At 47.3% G+C, this 16439-nt stretch overlaps 1 protein-coding gene across 2 annotated transcripts in view; it reads right to left on the bottom strand.

Moving 5' to 3' along the window:
- Itga6 (integrin subunit alpha 6) overlaps positions 1 to 12378 on the bottom strand; it is a 70863-nt gene extending 58485 nt beyond the window's left edge. For both annotated transcript variants that reach the window (XM_021191925.2, XM_021191924.2), the window contains exon 1: positions 11994 to 12378. In XM_021191925.2, the coding sequence (XP_021047584.1) occupies positions 11994 to 12175 (182 nt within the window). In that variant the 5' untranslated portion in view covers positions 12176 to 12378. The remainder of the gene's footprint in view (positions 1 to 11993) is intronic.
- Positions 12379 to 16439: the final 4061 nt, after the last annotated feature.

The following is a 16439-nucleotide window of genomic DNA, read 5'->3' as shown; positions in this document are numbered from 1 at the left end:
TCTGAACACCACAGAACAAGAAGTACCAGGGTGGGGACCTGGGAGACGGCTCAGTAGGTAAAGTGCTTGCTGCTCAGTCATGAGAACTCGGGTCCCGATACCCAGCGCTCACATAGAAGCCAGGTGCTGTGGGTTCCAGCAGCAGCAGTAGGGGAGTAGAGATGGACAGCTCCTTGAGGTTTGCTAGTCTGGATTAAATGGTGAACTCCAGGTTCAGTGAGACCTTCACTCAAAACATAAGGTAGAAAGGAACAGAAGACACCCACAGCAACTTTTGTTCTCTGCACACACATGCACAGGCACACATATCTGCACATATACATACACCGTGTGCGTGTGTGCATGCACACCCAAATACACATGAACTATACAACAGTGTGAATACACTCAACACTACTAAACAGTACTTAAATAGTTGAGGTGAGAAACTTTTAGTCATAAGGTTCATTTTATCATTTTAACTAGGGTATAAGGATCATTCCAAAAATCTGTCATCCCATTCCTACTTTCTAGGAGCCTTAGATGTAGATGAGAAATTAAATCAACTCAACGAGCCTTAGAAATACCTGTTCTTTCCGGGGCCACAAACTAAGAGTGACCATATCTCCCCAGGAGACATTTTCAGAGTACCCTTCATCCACAAGGGATTTGGGCAGGGCAAGCAGACAGTGTTCTCTTCTGGGCAAACACTCCATACTAGCAGAGGTTGACCAGTGCGAGCTTGAGGAATCCCGCCATTCAGCAAAGTGCCAATTATCAGAGAAGAGAAAAGGAGATCTGCCTGTGTGCCTGCACTCTGGTCTAGACCACCGTGCGGGGACATTTTTCAAAGCTAAGGTATTACTCTAAAGGTATGATCATAGAGCCTAGGTTTAATTCTAAAGATTGGCCACTCCATTCGAAGGCAGGCAGTGGGTCAGGTGGATGAGGCCTCAGGCACCTGACTTTAGGGCTCACTACTACCTCCTGCCACTCACTGGCTTTGGGGGGAGGGGTCTTAGTCTTCTGTCTTCAGAAAAGGTTACACTAGGAGATGCTTCTCAAATCATTTCATGAAAACGCTCAGTGGCCCGGTGATGAGGACAGGTGAACCTGTACAGATAATAGCAGAGAGTGAGTGCCAGGAGCTGGAAATGTCACTAAAAGCTTCATGTTTCACATTTAGAAATTCACACAGTCCTTCCTGCACTATAATAATTCAGGGTTTAAACACTTAAAACCAACAAGTCTCCACGCCACTCCAGGAAGATGTTCCATATTTTGTATCATACCTAGGATAACAGATGCCAATATCCTGATTATTCATTTGTATGTAATTCAAAGATATTATCTCTTGTTGGATTACTAAAAGGCCCATGCCATTGTTTCAATAAAGAGATTGAAAATGACAGGAGGTGGCTGGTTGTGGTGGCCATGTCTTTAATCCTAGCATTCAAGAGGCAGAGGCAGGCAGATCTCTGAGCTCGAGGCCAGCCTTCTCTACAGAGCGAGTTCCAGGATAGCCAGGAATACACAGTAGGACACAGTCTTGGAAAAAAGGAAAGAAAATGATAGCAAGACAGAACCATTTTCCACTTCTCTGACAACTCAGCAAGATCACAAGCCACTTTATTTGTTATTTTTTTTAAAGATTATGTATTATGTAAGTACACTGTAGCTATCTTCAGACACTCCAGAAGAGGGAGTCAAATCTTATTAAGGATGGTTGTGAGCCACCATGTGGTTGCTGGGATTTGAACTCTGCACCTTTGGAAGAGCAGTCGGATGCTCTTACCCACTGAGCCATCTCACCAGCCCCACATAAGCCACTTTAAAAGAACAGTATGAATTCAGTCCCCCCAACCTGGGTAGGGGAGGTTTTCAGTGTGCTAAGCAGCAATGAGTGTTGGCTAAATTGATTTACAAACGGGGCCATGTAGCTCAGGAAGCAAGGCCTGGCCACAAAAGATTACCATCCACACTTCCACAATGCATGGTATGTGCCCACCATTGTACCACCTCAGCTTGAAGGAATCATGCAGTCTGTACAGTGCCAGACTCACTGGCTACAGCTACCTCCATTCAGGAGAAGCTCTCCCTGTACCTCAAATGAATCATGTAGGAATTCAGCACAATGAAAGCTGCGGATCTCCGTAGTTCAAATATAGCATAGGGAAATGAAGCCCTGCTAAAGTGTTTAATGCGTTCCTATTTCTTCATCTTCCGAGTCCTACAGTCCCTTCATGTAGACACTGCAATAGTTCCATCTGCCTGTGAACTCCTCCCCACACAGGCAACACAACCTTTACCTTCATCGCCAAAGCCTCCCCCACTAGAAGGACTACATCTACTCTTTAAGGGGAGCACAAGACTATTGTTCACTGGACAGGACAGAACCTGTGTGCAGAGTTCCGGTATTCATAATTCTAAAGGCAACGTGACCAGGACTACAACTGACTGGAGTCAAGTCAAGAGAACCCAACAGAAGGTCGAGGAGCTGGAACCGAGTCTCTGTCCATCAGCCTCTGCAAAGTGGGCTTATTCTTATCAGGGTCCTAGTTTGCCCTTAACTGCTGTGATAAAGACCAAAAGTAACTTGAGGGTCTCTTTCAGTTTACGGTTGTAGTCCATTATACAGGGCAAGAACTCAAGGCAGAAACCTGGAGGCAGGAACTAAAGCAGAAGCCATGGAGAAACAAGGCTTATTGGCTTGCTTATACAAATCAGGACCGCCTGGCCACGGGTGGCACTGCCCACCGTGAGGACCCTCCCTCATTCATCATTAACCAAGAAAATGTCCTACAGACTTGCCGATAGGGCAGTCTGATGGAGGCAATTCCTCAGTTGAGATTTCTTCTTTCCAGAGATGTCTAGGTCTGTACTGAATTGACAGAATCCGCCCAACACACGAGGCAAGCTTCCATGTTAAGTATTGAGTAACCAGGCTCAAGGCCTATCTGCTGAGAAACCCCACACCTCCAAGACCCCTCCCCACCTACCTGCCCCTGTGCCTTTCACTCTCCTTTCTTACTACAAGAAGCCACAGGTGTTCCAATTACAAGGCCAAGTCCCCCAACCACTGAGTGATCCCCTGCAGGCAGACATCACGCCTGCAATCTGGCCTCCCTGCCCAAACTTTCCTTTTCTTCTGAACCATCCTCAACAAACCTGCTCACTATAAGGTTCTCAAAACAAAACAAACAAACGGCCGCTCCGATGCCATTTCCCTGAGGCCACACAGCTCTGCTCCCCTGGAGAGCAAACCTAGTACGGCTGTCTGGAATCACCTGGCTCTCTCAGACCTCTAGCTGGCCACCACCCAAACCGCCCACCTGAACTGCAGAGTCACCCAACTGCCTCCCAGTAACTACAGATGCTGGTCTAGAAATCTCAACTCCCGTTCTGACCTGCAAATCCATCTCCCTCCCCACCCTCCCCACCCCTTTATACAACCGCACGCTCCCATACCTGGGTTACGGTCCCCCTCCCCATCTGTGTCTCTATTCACAGACTGTCCACATGAAATCCGACTCTCAACTTGTAGCAAGAACCCACCCACTTGTTCTTGTTTTCTTGCCAAGCGGGCTGCAAATTTGCAATCCTCCTGCCTCAGCCTGCTGAGTGCTAGGATTACAGGGATGTACCACTCTGCTCAGCTCCAACTGTCTCAGTCTTCACTGCTAAGAGGCTGGTCCAAACTGTCATCTCTTGTGTATTATTACAGACCCCTCCTAATCAGTATTATCTCTTTTGATTTTTGTTTTGTTTTTGTTGTTTTTGAATCAGGAACTATGTAGCCCAGGCTCCCCGTGAACTAGAGAGAAGCTCCTGCTTCCATGTCCTTAGAGCTGGGATTACAGGTGTGTGCAGCCACGCCCTTCTTCATCCTCTATTTCACCAAGACCATATTCAAGGTAAGCAGCCAGAGAGGATCATCTAAAACCTTCCTCACAGTGCTAAATGGCTTCCTACTTCACAAGAGTAGACAGATGCCTGAAGCCCTGAGATAGGCTTCCAAGCAGACTCCTGGTCCCCTGGCTTTTTCTGAGCATGCCAGACACATGCCTCTGCTTTTGCCCCCACTCCCCAACCCCCCACCCTCCCAAGCTATTCTTTCTAGCATCTGCTTCTCAGTGAAATTATGCCTGACTAAACAACTGCCAACCATTTCCTAGCCCTATCACCACCATTCCTAACCCCCCTTTTCCACTTTATGATTTATTGTCACCTACCATAAAACACCTATTTATGTTATCTATTGTTTATCTTCTCCATGAGAAGACAGACTCTTGTCTATTTTCTTTGCTGTAGCATCTCCATCACTAGAACAGTGCCCGAAACACACTGAGTTTGTAGTGACTGTGCACTCAGTGAGCCACAGCTACAGGAAAACCAGCACAGGCTGGCTATGATTTCTCTGACAGGTCCAGGGTGTATTCCATTCTAATGTTCAAATAAAGACTAAACATCCCTATGTCTTTTAGACTGAATCAGGAAACAAATGAGAATCAATACATATGTTGATACACACACAAATGACCTCATTTTCTTATCCTGGGGCACTGAAAATTTTCTTCAGTCTTTTGCTAAGCCAGGGGCACAGTGATTCATTCTCTTTCTTTCAACTGTGTGTGTGTGTGTGTGTGTGTGTGTGTGTGTGTGTGTGTATGAGTAAAAGAGATGGACCAGTATCTCTCCTGCTTCCCTCTTGGGTGTAACCACTGAGTGGTAGGATGCCTCTTCGGCCCCACAATTCTTTCTCAGCATCAGCCTAGGCCCACTGTAAACACAGTGCACTTGAAAAGGCTTTTCTTTCTAAGCAGCCTTATCTCACAGGAATCTGAGATGACCTTACCATGTCCTTGGTATCAGGATGCCTCTCAGGTATCTAAGAGGTATTCTGCTGACCTTTGGAGTATCCATTTCTGGAAACACTTCTGCTGTTGAGCCTCTCTAGAAGAGCTCAGAAGAGCTCAAAGCATCTCTGTAGGTCCAGGCTCATGTTAAGCTCTTCATCAGCCTGAGTGGTACAGTTTGGATGGTAAATGCCCAAAAGCCCAAAATTTTCTCCCATCTTCAATCTCTTGGTAGTTTTGGAAAATTGCTTCAACACCTCCGTTCTACAGAAACAAGCACTGTATTCCCTCTAAGTAGTAGGTCAGGCCAAGAGCTGACAGATCTATTAGCAGCAGAGAGGCTTCACTTCAGCGAAAAGCATTAACCAAGCGCCTCACACTCAAACTCACGGTCCACATGTGAGTCACGTGACTGCGGGCCTCCCGTTCACTTTATATCATGAGCTAGAAGAAACCTAAAGACTGGTCTTAATCAACGACATCATGTCCTAAAGAGAAAGGCAAAGTAGGTACTTGGCTAAGGAGTCTTTTTTTTTTTTTTTTTTTTTTTGTTTTTCGTGTCAGGGTTTCTCTGTGTAGTCCTGGCTGTCCTGGAACTCACTCTGTAGACCAGGCTGGCCTCGAACTCAGAAATTCGCCTGCCTCTGCCTCCCGAGTGCTGGGATTAAAGGCGTGCGCCACCACGCCCGGCCCTAGGCTAAGGAGTCTTAAATCGAGTAACATCCTACCCTCTAGGTCTGAAGTGCTTATCATGTCTGTATGACACTTAGCACAGAGATAATTAAGACAATCCAAGTACCAACGAATAGGCTTGTCAACCAGAAAAAACCATTGTGACCTGGGTATCAGCAAGCAAAGTAAGCAGATTTGGTAAACAGGCCATTCACGGTGCTTCGTTCAGCATCTGAACGAAGCTCGCTCCACGTAGCTCGCTCGCCCACGTAGCTCGCTCGCCCGTGCCCCCTTCTCAGATTACCGATGGATTGCTTTTCCTTCTACTCGCTTAGGCTCAAAAGTGTATTTCTCTAAAGCGTTTTTCTTAAGACTGTATCTGATGTGGGCTTGTTTGCTTTTTCTGAAGTTTCAGATCACAGGACATGAAAATATAGCCACCTGGTTGATAGATAAGCATGCGAACAGCCCTCCTGGGACCCATCCCCTGCTCTGGCTCTCTGCGCACATGCGCACACCTTTAGTGGCGCTTCTTACACCCTGAGCGCAGAACAGTTCTCTTTCTTAGTTAACTTTCTAGGTTAACTACCTTCCTAACTAATTAGGAAGTTTCTTCAGCAGTCTTGCCATGTGAAGGGTGAGAAACAGCTCTTGTCAGTTGGGGATCTAACGACCTGGCCAGAGGTTCAGACATGAAGGCACAGATGAGGTTGAGGTGGGAGGGCCTGCTCCCATGAAAGCCGCTGTCCTAGGAACACCATGTCCATTTATCTTCCCTTGCTGACGTAAACAGAAGACCCAGACAGCAGCAGATGAAATGCTGGCTATCCCATCCTGCGGCTAGGCAGACAGGGACTGAGTAAGAATAGGTCCCAACTACCTGCCTCAGTCGGTAACTCATTCCCAATCCGCCTCTAAGTTCTAAGAGATCGCTGCTCACAAATGCCAAACTCAGGTTAACAAGCCTCAGAAAAGGCAGCTTCCCCACCTTCCCATGCATCCTTCAGCCATGGGTTGACAACCAGTAGATGCAACGTTTGCGCAAGTTCCTTCCTATCAAGCATTTGATAAGCGTGAAGGTCTCTGAAACATAAATCAGCTCTGGCAAGGAAGAATATAAACGGTTCAGGACCCCCACCCCAAATAGGGAGGGGCTTTCACAATCCTGGACAAATGGCCGGCCAAATCCTGGCCATTGGACAGCTGGCAATCCTCACTAACGAGCCCACCCCTGTTGCCCTCCAAGGGTGTTTCTCTGCAGTCAACCTGGCTGTGCTGGAGTCCTTCATGCCTCCCCACACACATCTCTGCCCACTCAGCTCCAAGGAATACTGAGACCTCACAGGGATTTATTGACAGCTTCACAGCTACAAGATAGCTCTTCTGAGAGAAATCGTCCATCCAGTGCATGGTGACTGCTGAACCCAAGGAAAGGGACACAAACACACCAACACTGGCCAATCAAAGCCCAAAGGAAGTACATTCATCTCCCCAAGGTGTAGAATTAAGACCAACCTGTCACACTCGCCTTTCACAACCTGTCTGCAGCTGCTGATTTGTATTTGGTGTTTGCTATGGGACTGAACACAAGAAGGTTGAGCTCATCCCCAAGAACCATTGCTGAACAGGTCCACTTCTCCCATATCCTAATAACTTTTCTCTTCCACTACTTCTGCTGGGTGGTTGATCCCTATTTAAATTAGGTTGCAAAATATGTATGTCTACACAAGACCACTTTATTATCTTCACCATCAGTTCCCAAGTACCCCCACATGCATTCCCATTGGGTCCCCAGTTATTTTCAGGAGCTTGATTCTGGTTCTGTCTCTGGCTAGACTCATACAACCAGGCCACTTAGGAAATCCTGTGTAGCCACTGCAGCTCAGGGCAGCTTGTCTTTGGAGGTTAAGTTCTAAAGTCTGCCTTCAGGGCAAAAGACAAGAGTAATTTAAAAAAAAAAAAAAAATCATTCACACACACACAAATCCCTTAGTTGGGACTTGGTCACTGTATTCGAAAACCAAGAACTTCCATGTCTCTTTGCATCATGCCTGTAGCTTCCCTTTCCCTAGGGACTGCTGACCCAGACCCCTGAGCAACGAATGGCAGGCAGAGTAGCCCCACCCACACACACATTTCAGAAGTTAAACTGAGTGTATGATTTGACCCCTTTGTATCTGGAGGGCGTAGCTAGGTGCTGTCTACAAAGAGGAGCCTAAGGTCCCTGCCCTCACAGAACCTACAACCCAGTTAGAGATTACATCACCCCTGAAGATGAATAAAGCTTAAACCTCAGAAATGCCAGACATGTGCTGCCACATTCAAGGGATGAAGAAATTGCTCTAGGGTAGGCTAGTTCTTGGAATTGGAGTTTTTTTTTTTTTTTTTTGTAAAGATGGGCTGACTCAGCACAACTCAGTGTTTCATGCACACCTGGGAGCAAGTAACAGTATTTTTGTTTTAGCTCCACTGTTCCTATTTAAAACACAGAATCCACTGCCATATTGGTCACAGAAATATGTTAAATCCAGATCCTTGGGGCCACGTACCATAGAATTCCAGCACTTCCAAACTTTAAAATCTTAAACGGTAGTATATTGTTCCTAATATTTCTTCTAAGTCTCCTTTGACTACTGTGGTTTTTTTCTCCCTACTCTTGGGACTCAAGGTGACACAGCAGTTCTTAGAAGATGGCCCCAAGCCACAGGATACTCACTCTGTTGGAGGGAATGAGATCAAGGAAGCAAATGCCTGGGTGCACATCCTCTGACCCCTGGAGAGAGGCAGTCGCATCACATCCTTTAGCTGTTAGGAGCTTGATCCACAGCCAGTTGGAATAAGGGTAAATAGGAAGAAAGCCCATGTACTGATACTTAAATAGATAGCCCTGACCTATATGGGAAGCAGTTCAATGAATCAACACACTGTAATACATTTCCAGAACTCAGCAGCTTGCCAATGCCTCCACATCTGAAGGTCATTTCTGAGGTTTCCTCTTACAAAAAGAGCACAGACATGAGCCAGAAATACCACCTTCACAACCAGATCTTGATTAAGATTCTGCTTAAGTAGCTGTAAGACATTTCATGACCTTCAGCTTCTGTTTCTCCATCTACAAAGGGGTCTAGATGATCTCCAGCTACATCCTAAGATTGAGTAAATCCAACAACAGTCAACAAGAATCCAAGTGAGAAGAGAACAGGAGGCCTGGGACGCTCTCAGACAATATGGAGGAGACCAAACAAACAAAAGAACAACCCTGAAGGAGAAAATGAAGACTAGGAGTGAAGCAGGCTTCTCTCCATGAACGCAGCCCCTCCCAGGTGATCATACACAGATCCATCCTTGCCCAGAAGAGAGCCAAGTGAGTGAGTCACAGGATAGATTCTACTCAGTCATCACCTCGTACCTTCTACGGCTAGAGAGGACTGGGCCCCACCTTCCAAGGAGATGGAGGACTAAAGTGCTTATAGCCCAACCTCAGTCACTCAGCTGTCTGCTTAATAATTGCTGGAGTCTTATGTAATTTATCTCCGGGAAACATGGATAAAGTTTAAAGTGCCTAATCCAATGTGACAATCCTCAAAGCTTCAACAGTATCCAGTGTGTTTTGGGGGCTCTCAGACACAGTATTTACTCCCTATAAAATCTTAACTAAAGCTATTACTGAATATATAGATGGCATTATAGAAAGGTTAAAATCCAAAATAATAGAAAGGAATAAAGAAAGAAAGAAAAAAAAAAGAGACAAGCCCTTATGTTATGGTATGTTCTCCGTAGCTGTGCATTTATCTTATATGCCCGCCCACCTACCTTCTGCCTCAAAGTCCTAAGTTCAAGAAGTTTGCTTCTGCAATGAATCTAAGGCAGAGTAAAGTTTAGCTGCTTTGGAGTTCATAAGTGTGATCGAGTGTTCAGGATATTAATTTTAAAAAAGAGCCTTCGGTTTTAATGTGAGGTGGTCATAGAACCACCAAACGATGACCACACCTGTATGGCAGCTGGCATTTACCATTGTAGGCTTAGAGATTCTACTTTTAAATGCCTCACCATCAACAGCTTCCATTTAACCAACAGGTATCCATGCTGGGCAGACCGGCCAGACCCTGAGCAGTTGGCATGTCCTTTTAATCTTCACAACAACCGAATTCAGCAGAAATACCTCCACTCTCTCGGGTGACGAAACCACAGCTCGAAGCAAATGGTTATCAGTGCCAATGGCCAAGAAACCTAAGCTCAGCTGTCTATCCCCAGGTCCCTGAGATGTTGCCACTGAGTTTGGAAACTGGGCCCAGAGTCCCATCAGTCTCGCAGGCCATCACTGACACCCACATCCTTCTCTGTAAAAGGAAGCCATGGGCATGCTTTGACTCTCCTCAGAGGATCGATGCTATCCTTGAACCTGGGAGAGTTTATCACAAGATGAACACACAGCCTCCTGGGATACAGATTCTGCCTCTGGGTTCTAGGGTGTGGCACAGTACCCCTTGCCTTGGGTCTCTACTCATCTGAGGGTCTGACCTGGTACTCCCATCTGTCTTCCTCTACAACAGTGGCTCTCAACCCTAACGCTGCAACCCTTTAACACAGTTCTTCATGCTGTGGTGACCCCACACACACGCCACAAAATTATTTCATTGCTACTTCATAACTTATTGCTACTCTTATAAACCGTAATATAGATTATCTGATATGCAACCTCTGTGAAGGGGTCACGACCCACAGTTTGAGAAACGCTGCTCTATGGCTTTTCTTTTCTTTCTTTCTTTCTTTCTTTCTTTTTTTTTTTTTATTTGAAAGGCACCAGACCTTGTCTCGGGAGGACCTGTAGCAGCTGTCATAGCAGAGAAGCCCTGCAGTAGTGACAAGTTTTAGCAGGCCCAAGGCTGCTCACCTTAATGACAAGAGATTCCTGGCTAAAGGCACAATTTGAAATCACTGTCCCCAGGACATTTCTTGCCCCAGTTTCCCTCCATTATAATGTCTGCTTGGACATGTCCATCCAGGAAGCCAATCTCTGTGGTCTGATACAGACAGAATGCTAAATAAAGGCAAAGAATGTTTTCCCTCTGAATGTTGGCCCACAGTCACTTCTATACTAAGTTCAAATCCTCCGTGGATAAATGTATGTGTTTCTCGAATAGTGTTTGAGATTTGAAATGTCATCCGCTTGAGTTGGCAAAATAAAAAAACCAACTCACTTCAGATTTACAGCTGACCCAACAATTATTTTCGGGAGAATGCAGAGGCTGGCCACACCTGCAGAGTCAGACCCCCCTCCCTGCCTGGGACTATCCCACCCACAGTAGACTTCTGCCTCACCTAGCAGGTGATATCAGAAAAATCTGACCTCAAGATTCTCAAGTCCACAATATGCGCAACCCCCAAAGTTATTAAATATCCGAAAAGGGAGTTTTCTCCAGTTTAAAATCATTCTGGCCTCTCCTTTCCCCTTGGCTGCACTCTGTTCTCTCCGGTCTGCTGGTCCTGGAAGGACCTGGGTTCAACTCAAGACCTGGGTGGGGAGGAGGACCTTTTGTTGGGAGAATGCGCATGGATCAAGAATGTAACCCCACTGCGACTGAGCCACTAAGCTCCAGAAAAATCTTCCCCAATCAAAGAACTGGGTCATGTGGGAGCCAACACTGTTTAAAAGGCAGAGCCAGTCGCTTTCTCTTGGAAGAAACACTTGGGGGAATGACTGTCACTTCCGAACCTTCTTTTCTAAGTCCCTCCTAAAAGGGGCACTCCTCCGTGGGGCCCACCTAGCACTGGGGCCGGAAGATCCTTGAGCGTTGCTGATCTATCAGGGAGCTGGGAGGGGGAGCTAGCACACCGACTCCAAGAAGCCTGTTTTCACAGCTGATCTAGTCCTGAGGAACAGGTGCTTTTTAAGAAGCATGCGAAAGTATCTCCTGCAGCAGAGCCCACTCTGCAGGGAAAGTCATACAGGACAGTGAAAAGTGGCTTCCCAACTTCCACGGAGCGCGCGAACCAGGGAGGGGACCGGACGGGCGGAGAGTTTGAGAAAGGCCTGCATCTCCCTGGAAGACTTCCCGCAACCCTGCGTCTCATCACTGTCCCTGGTGCACACGTGAAGCTCAGCAAAGCGTGCCACCTGCCGGGGTCCCTGCAAACTAAGCCCGAAGTGGAGAACCGCGGAAAGCACTTCAGGGGAGGGGGAAAGTCAAGTCTCCCGGGGCCGAGCCCGGGGTCTGTCCCTTCGGCTCTCCTCGCTCCCGGGAGGCGCCGGGTGCAGGGCCCGGATCTCTCAAGTCTTGAGCCGAAGAAGTGCGAGCAGGCAGGGCAGAGCAGGGCAAGGTAGGGGAAGGACAGGGCAGAGCAGAGCCAGGCAGAACAGAGCCGAGCTGGGCCAGCCCGCGGATAAGCTCTGGGCAAGCGTTACGGGCGGCAGCAGGGCGCGCCCTCGCTCTCCCTGGCGCGGCGCGGCGCCCCGGTGGGGATGGGAAGAGTCGGGGAACTCACAGCCGCTTGTCCTCCGGCTGCAACTGCCAGTGCATGGCGAGCGAAAAGCCGAAGAGGCTCCCGGGATCCCCCGATTTCCGGATCACGTTGTCCTCGCGGGTGTCCAGGTTGAAGGCTGTGCCCAGCCGGGCTAGAAGCCCCGCGGACAGGTAGAGCAGGCACAACTGGCCGGCGACCGCCATGGGCGCGCGCGGTGGAAGGGACCCGCGGAGCTGCTGCGGCCTCTGTGCGCGCGGGCTCGGGGCCGGGGCCGGGCTGCTTGGCGCGCCGCTGCGGCCACTTGGCCTCGGTCGCCCCTGCGCGCGGCCCCACCCCCGGCCGGCTCACGCTCTCTGTCCGGCCGCTCCCCCACGCCCGCAGCTAGCAGCCGCTCAATGAGCCCGTTGTTCTCTAGAGACTCTCAAGCATTATATCGAGTGACGGGGACTCCGGCCCCNCCCCNCCCCNCCCCGCCCTTCCCGAGGCCCCGCCCGCCACACGCACCTTCCCCGCCGGCCCCGCCCCGCAGCGGCGCGCCCGCTGCAGCCCTCCCACCTTCCCGCCACCTGCCCGGAAGCGTCCGGGAGGCCAGGCTTCTTCCTACCTGTCACTGAACTGCCGGCCCGATGTGGCTGAAGAGAGCTGACTTGCAAAGACATCCATTCTCCGAGGGTTCAAGACCCTCTTGAGCTTGACCCTCTTGCCCAGCTCTTGAGGTTGGCTTGATGTTGCATTCTCGCTGGCTCCCCAGGGACCCAAGCGTCGAAAACCTTGCACCCTTACACACTTCGGTAGTGCTGTGCTACTTAAAAACACACTCGTCTGCTTCATTCAGTCCTAGGAAGAGGGTTTCTCTGTGCTGATGAGTAAAAAAAAAAAAGTCAACTCAGATTTTTGTGGGAAGAACCTCTAGGTAGGGAACGCTGAGTCCTTCTATCTTGGGCCCTGGAGCTCAGCTATTGTCCCCTTTTCTTACCCTAAAGTTCCTAGTCTTGTTAGAACTGCATAGATAGAGATAGCTAGAGGTCCATGTGGATGGCTTGAAGGCTTGAGCGGGCATAGGGTGGGGCTTTGCAGGGAGGTGTTGGCTTTTGAGGCATGTTTATTTTAGGATAGAAAAACTTGTTTCAGGGACGCTCAGAACTTGGCTGAGAACAAACAATATACATTTTAGTGAACCGTTTTTTTTTTTTTTTTTATTACCCTCTGACATTTAGATTAGCATTTTTCCCCTTATGAATGTAGACAGTAAACCACAAAGGCAGGAGACTGTATCAACAACCCAATTATCAGTAGAAAATATTGTTTTCTCCAGAAAAGTTGGTTGTTGCAGATGTTTCAAATTACAGTTATTATTAGTTAGCTACTCTGCTAGATCTCGATGTATGGCAATAAAGAAGCAATTTATTACTTTAGAAAAAAATGTTAACATTTTGACATATTTTAATATAATCGATTTTCTTCTTAAAAGCATGTATGTTGTGCATGGGGTCTTGGTTTTCAGTAACTTACTGAGGGGGCTTTGTTCTACCCTGTCTCCTATCAATGTAATTTAATATTCTAGCCAAAAGCAACCTGAGGAGAAAAAGGTTTGTTTTATCTTAAATTTCCAGATAATAGAACTCAGGACGGGAACCTGGAGCAGAGACCATGGATGAAAACTGCTTGGTGGTGTGCTCCCTCTGGTTGTGTTGAGCCAACTCTCTTACACAAGTCAGGACCAACCGTTCAGAGCTGGGTACAGTCACAGTGGGCTGTACACTTCTGAAGCCAGATAGGGCCTTTCCTTGGAACCTAACATGCATGCATAGGATAGAAGCAGGGTGCAGTCCCAAGGGAGACCCAAAGCGTCCTTCTACATCTGTACCAAGAGAACAGCTGGAGCTGCTCAGAAAAGCTATGTGAACGTCACATGTGGTCTTCACAGGTGGCAGCAGCTGCCAGAATGAGTCCCCAGCAGATATGCCACTTCCCACCAACCAGTAATCTCAAATCTTGCCCGGGGTAAGGTATAATGGATCTAAATGCACAGGAGATCTTGAAGATCACACAGTTTGAACAAGTGCTTCTGAAGGACGTTGAGAAACTGTTGGAAATGACCGTCTATTTGAGGTAGCACATATCAGCAGTGTGATTTTTAATGGGTGTTAGTCACAGCCGTTTTCTTCTTTCATGTATGGCACCTACTATCCCTGAGAGACAGGTCCAATTGATGATGGTTGGACATAAGGAACCTCAAGGTCATTTTTATCTTCTTGATTTCAATCCTCAAGTTGGCATTTAATCGCAAGGTAGTTCTCAGCCAGGAGCCAGTGATGTAGCTGCCATATTGCTGAAATACTTCTGAACTGGTTAGAAAAGCTGTGCTGAACAGCCAAACCCTGCACATGTGTCCAAGATGCATCAGATTCCACTCAACTCCAAGCCCTATACTGCAACTGCTCCCTCTGACCAGTCATGCTCAAGTCCTATTACCCAATGGCCATTCTGAACATCCCTCCTCCTCCTAAGACTAATTCTAGCCTGTGGAGAACCGTCATTCCCTTAGACACATTGGCAAATGATACATGAATGATCATTGTTACCTTCTTGATTTCAATCCTCAAGTCGACATTTAAATTACAGTAAATTAAACATTACAAATGCACAGTGCAAATCGAACGATACTTGTAGAGATGAAACGTGGTCACATGGTCTGAAGTAGAAGGATGAGACTCTTGTTCCGGAATAGGCCTGTATTGGGTGAGGAACTATCAGTTGTTGTACCTGTCTTCCACCCGTTTCCTGCCTAGGAAGCCAAACATGCCTGGTGTTGAGTCAAACTCTCAGACTCCTAACAGAATCTCTTGGAAGATTGTCTTGCTTCCTATGAAAATCACAAGGATGACCTTGAACTCCATAGATAGTTGAAGATGACCTTGAACTCATTATCCTCTTGACTCCACCACCAAGTACTTCAGTTACAGGTATGTCTGTGTCACTAATTCCAGATTTCCTTTCTTTTCTTTTCTGTCCATCTGTCTGTCTGTCTGGTTGGTTTGGTTTTGAAGATAGGGTTTCTCTGTGTAGCCCTGGCTGTCCTGGAACTCAGTGTATACTCCAGACCTCGAACTCAGAGATCCTGCCTCTCTTGTCCCAGCAATCCCCAGTGCTGGGATTGAAGGCGTGTGCCACCACCAGCTGGTTTATTCCCAGTTTTTTAGTCTGTTTGAGACTCAGTTATTATTTCCATTCCAAGACTGAGTTGGATATTTTACAGACATGTATTATAACGTGGAGTTAAAAGGTTGTTCTGTACCCACTGAGGCTATTACAGTCTCTGGGGCCGATGATGAAAGGAACTGAGACCCTTAAAAATTATGAGGTAAACACAGAGGGAGGGAGGCCCACAGTTTTTGTGGGAAAATGCTGAGACGGAAAGATCTGCCACTGGATGCTAATTGATGTAGGGGTGCCCAGCCCACTGTGGATGCTGCCAACCCCAGGCAGGTCACCCTGTGTTTCATAGAGAGCTGGCTGAGAGAAGAGACAGGGATAGAAAGACATGAACAGGTGTACAGATGGAGAGGGTGGTGTAAGAATTCAAACCTGGCAATACAAGCTTACTGACCATCCAAATCAGAGTGTGTATATGTGTGCATGCGTGCGTGTGTCTGTGTACATGTCTATAGAAAACATACACATTGCAAGAAGAGGCTTTGTGAATTTCGTTACCTGGAAAAACTACTTTATTTAAATGAAGGCTTAGGAGGATTCCTATGAGTTGGAGGCCAACCTGGGCTGCCTAGCACAAGCCTGTCTCAACCCCTCCTCTTCTCTAAAAAGGCTTAGAAAACAAAAGGAAACATGAGAGCCTAATTATACTATTTCAGAAGAAACTTTTACCTCCTGGAAATCTTCACTGAAAAGGCAGTGAGAGCTATGAGCAGAGATGTTCACTCGAACAAGAGTTTTGGAATTCTTAGTTTTATTGGTGTCTTAGTTTTACCTGTATACTTGCCAAATAAAAATGTTATTTATTTAATATCTCACCATTAGTATGGGGAATTTTCAAGTATTTTTAAAGCACTGGTCACCCATAGAGAAAGACGGAGAAGCTGTGCCATATCCAATATAGTTTATGTTTCCTGAGAACTGGAATCGCTCTGCTATTAGGGAATATCCTATTTGCTGACCTTATGCCCTTACACATCAGTGTAACATTTTAACTCAGGCTTACATTTCCTGGGAGCCCTTCGAAGAGAGGTCGTATGTCAGATGTTAGCCCGGTCTACGGGACCTTGTCCTTCCCTCACGTCCTGCCTCTGCCTTATAACCATGCAGCCACTTCATCTCTTCATTTTCTCAGCTGTGCAGTGGGAATGACCTGCCTCCCCAGGACCTCACTGTAGAAGGGATTAACAGAGTTGATAAAGCATAATCTGTCCATAATGTCACACTAGAGCCACCCTCCACTCAGGCTCAGGC

Source organism: Mus pahari, chromosome 3 (assembly GCF_900095145.1).
Source record: "Mus pahari chromosome 3, PAHARI_EIJ_v1.1, whole genome shotgun sequence".
Taxonomy (NCBI): domain Eukaryota; kingdom Metazoa; phylum Chordata; class Mammalia; order Rodentia; family Muridae; genus Mus; species Mus pahari.
This window is presented reverse-complemented; position numbering and strand designations above follow the sequence as displayed.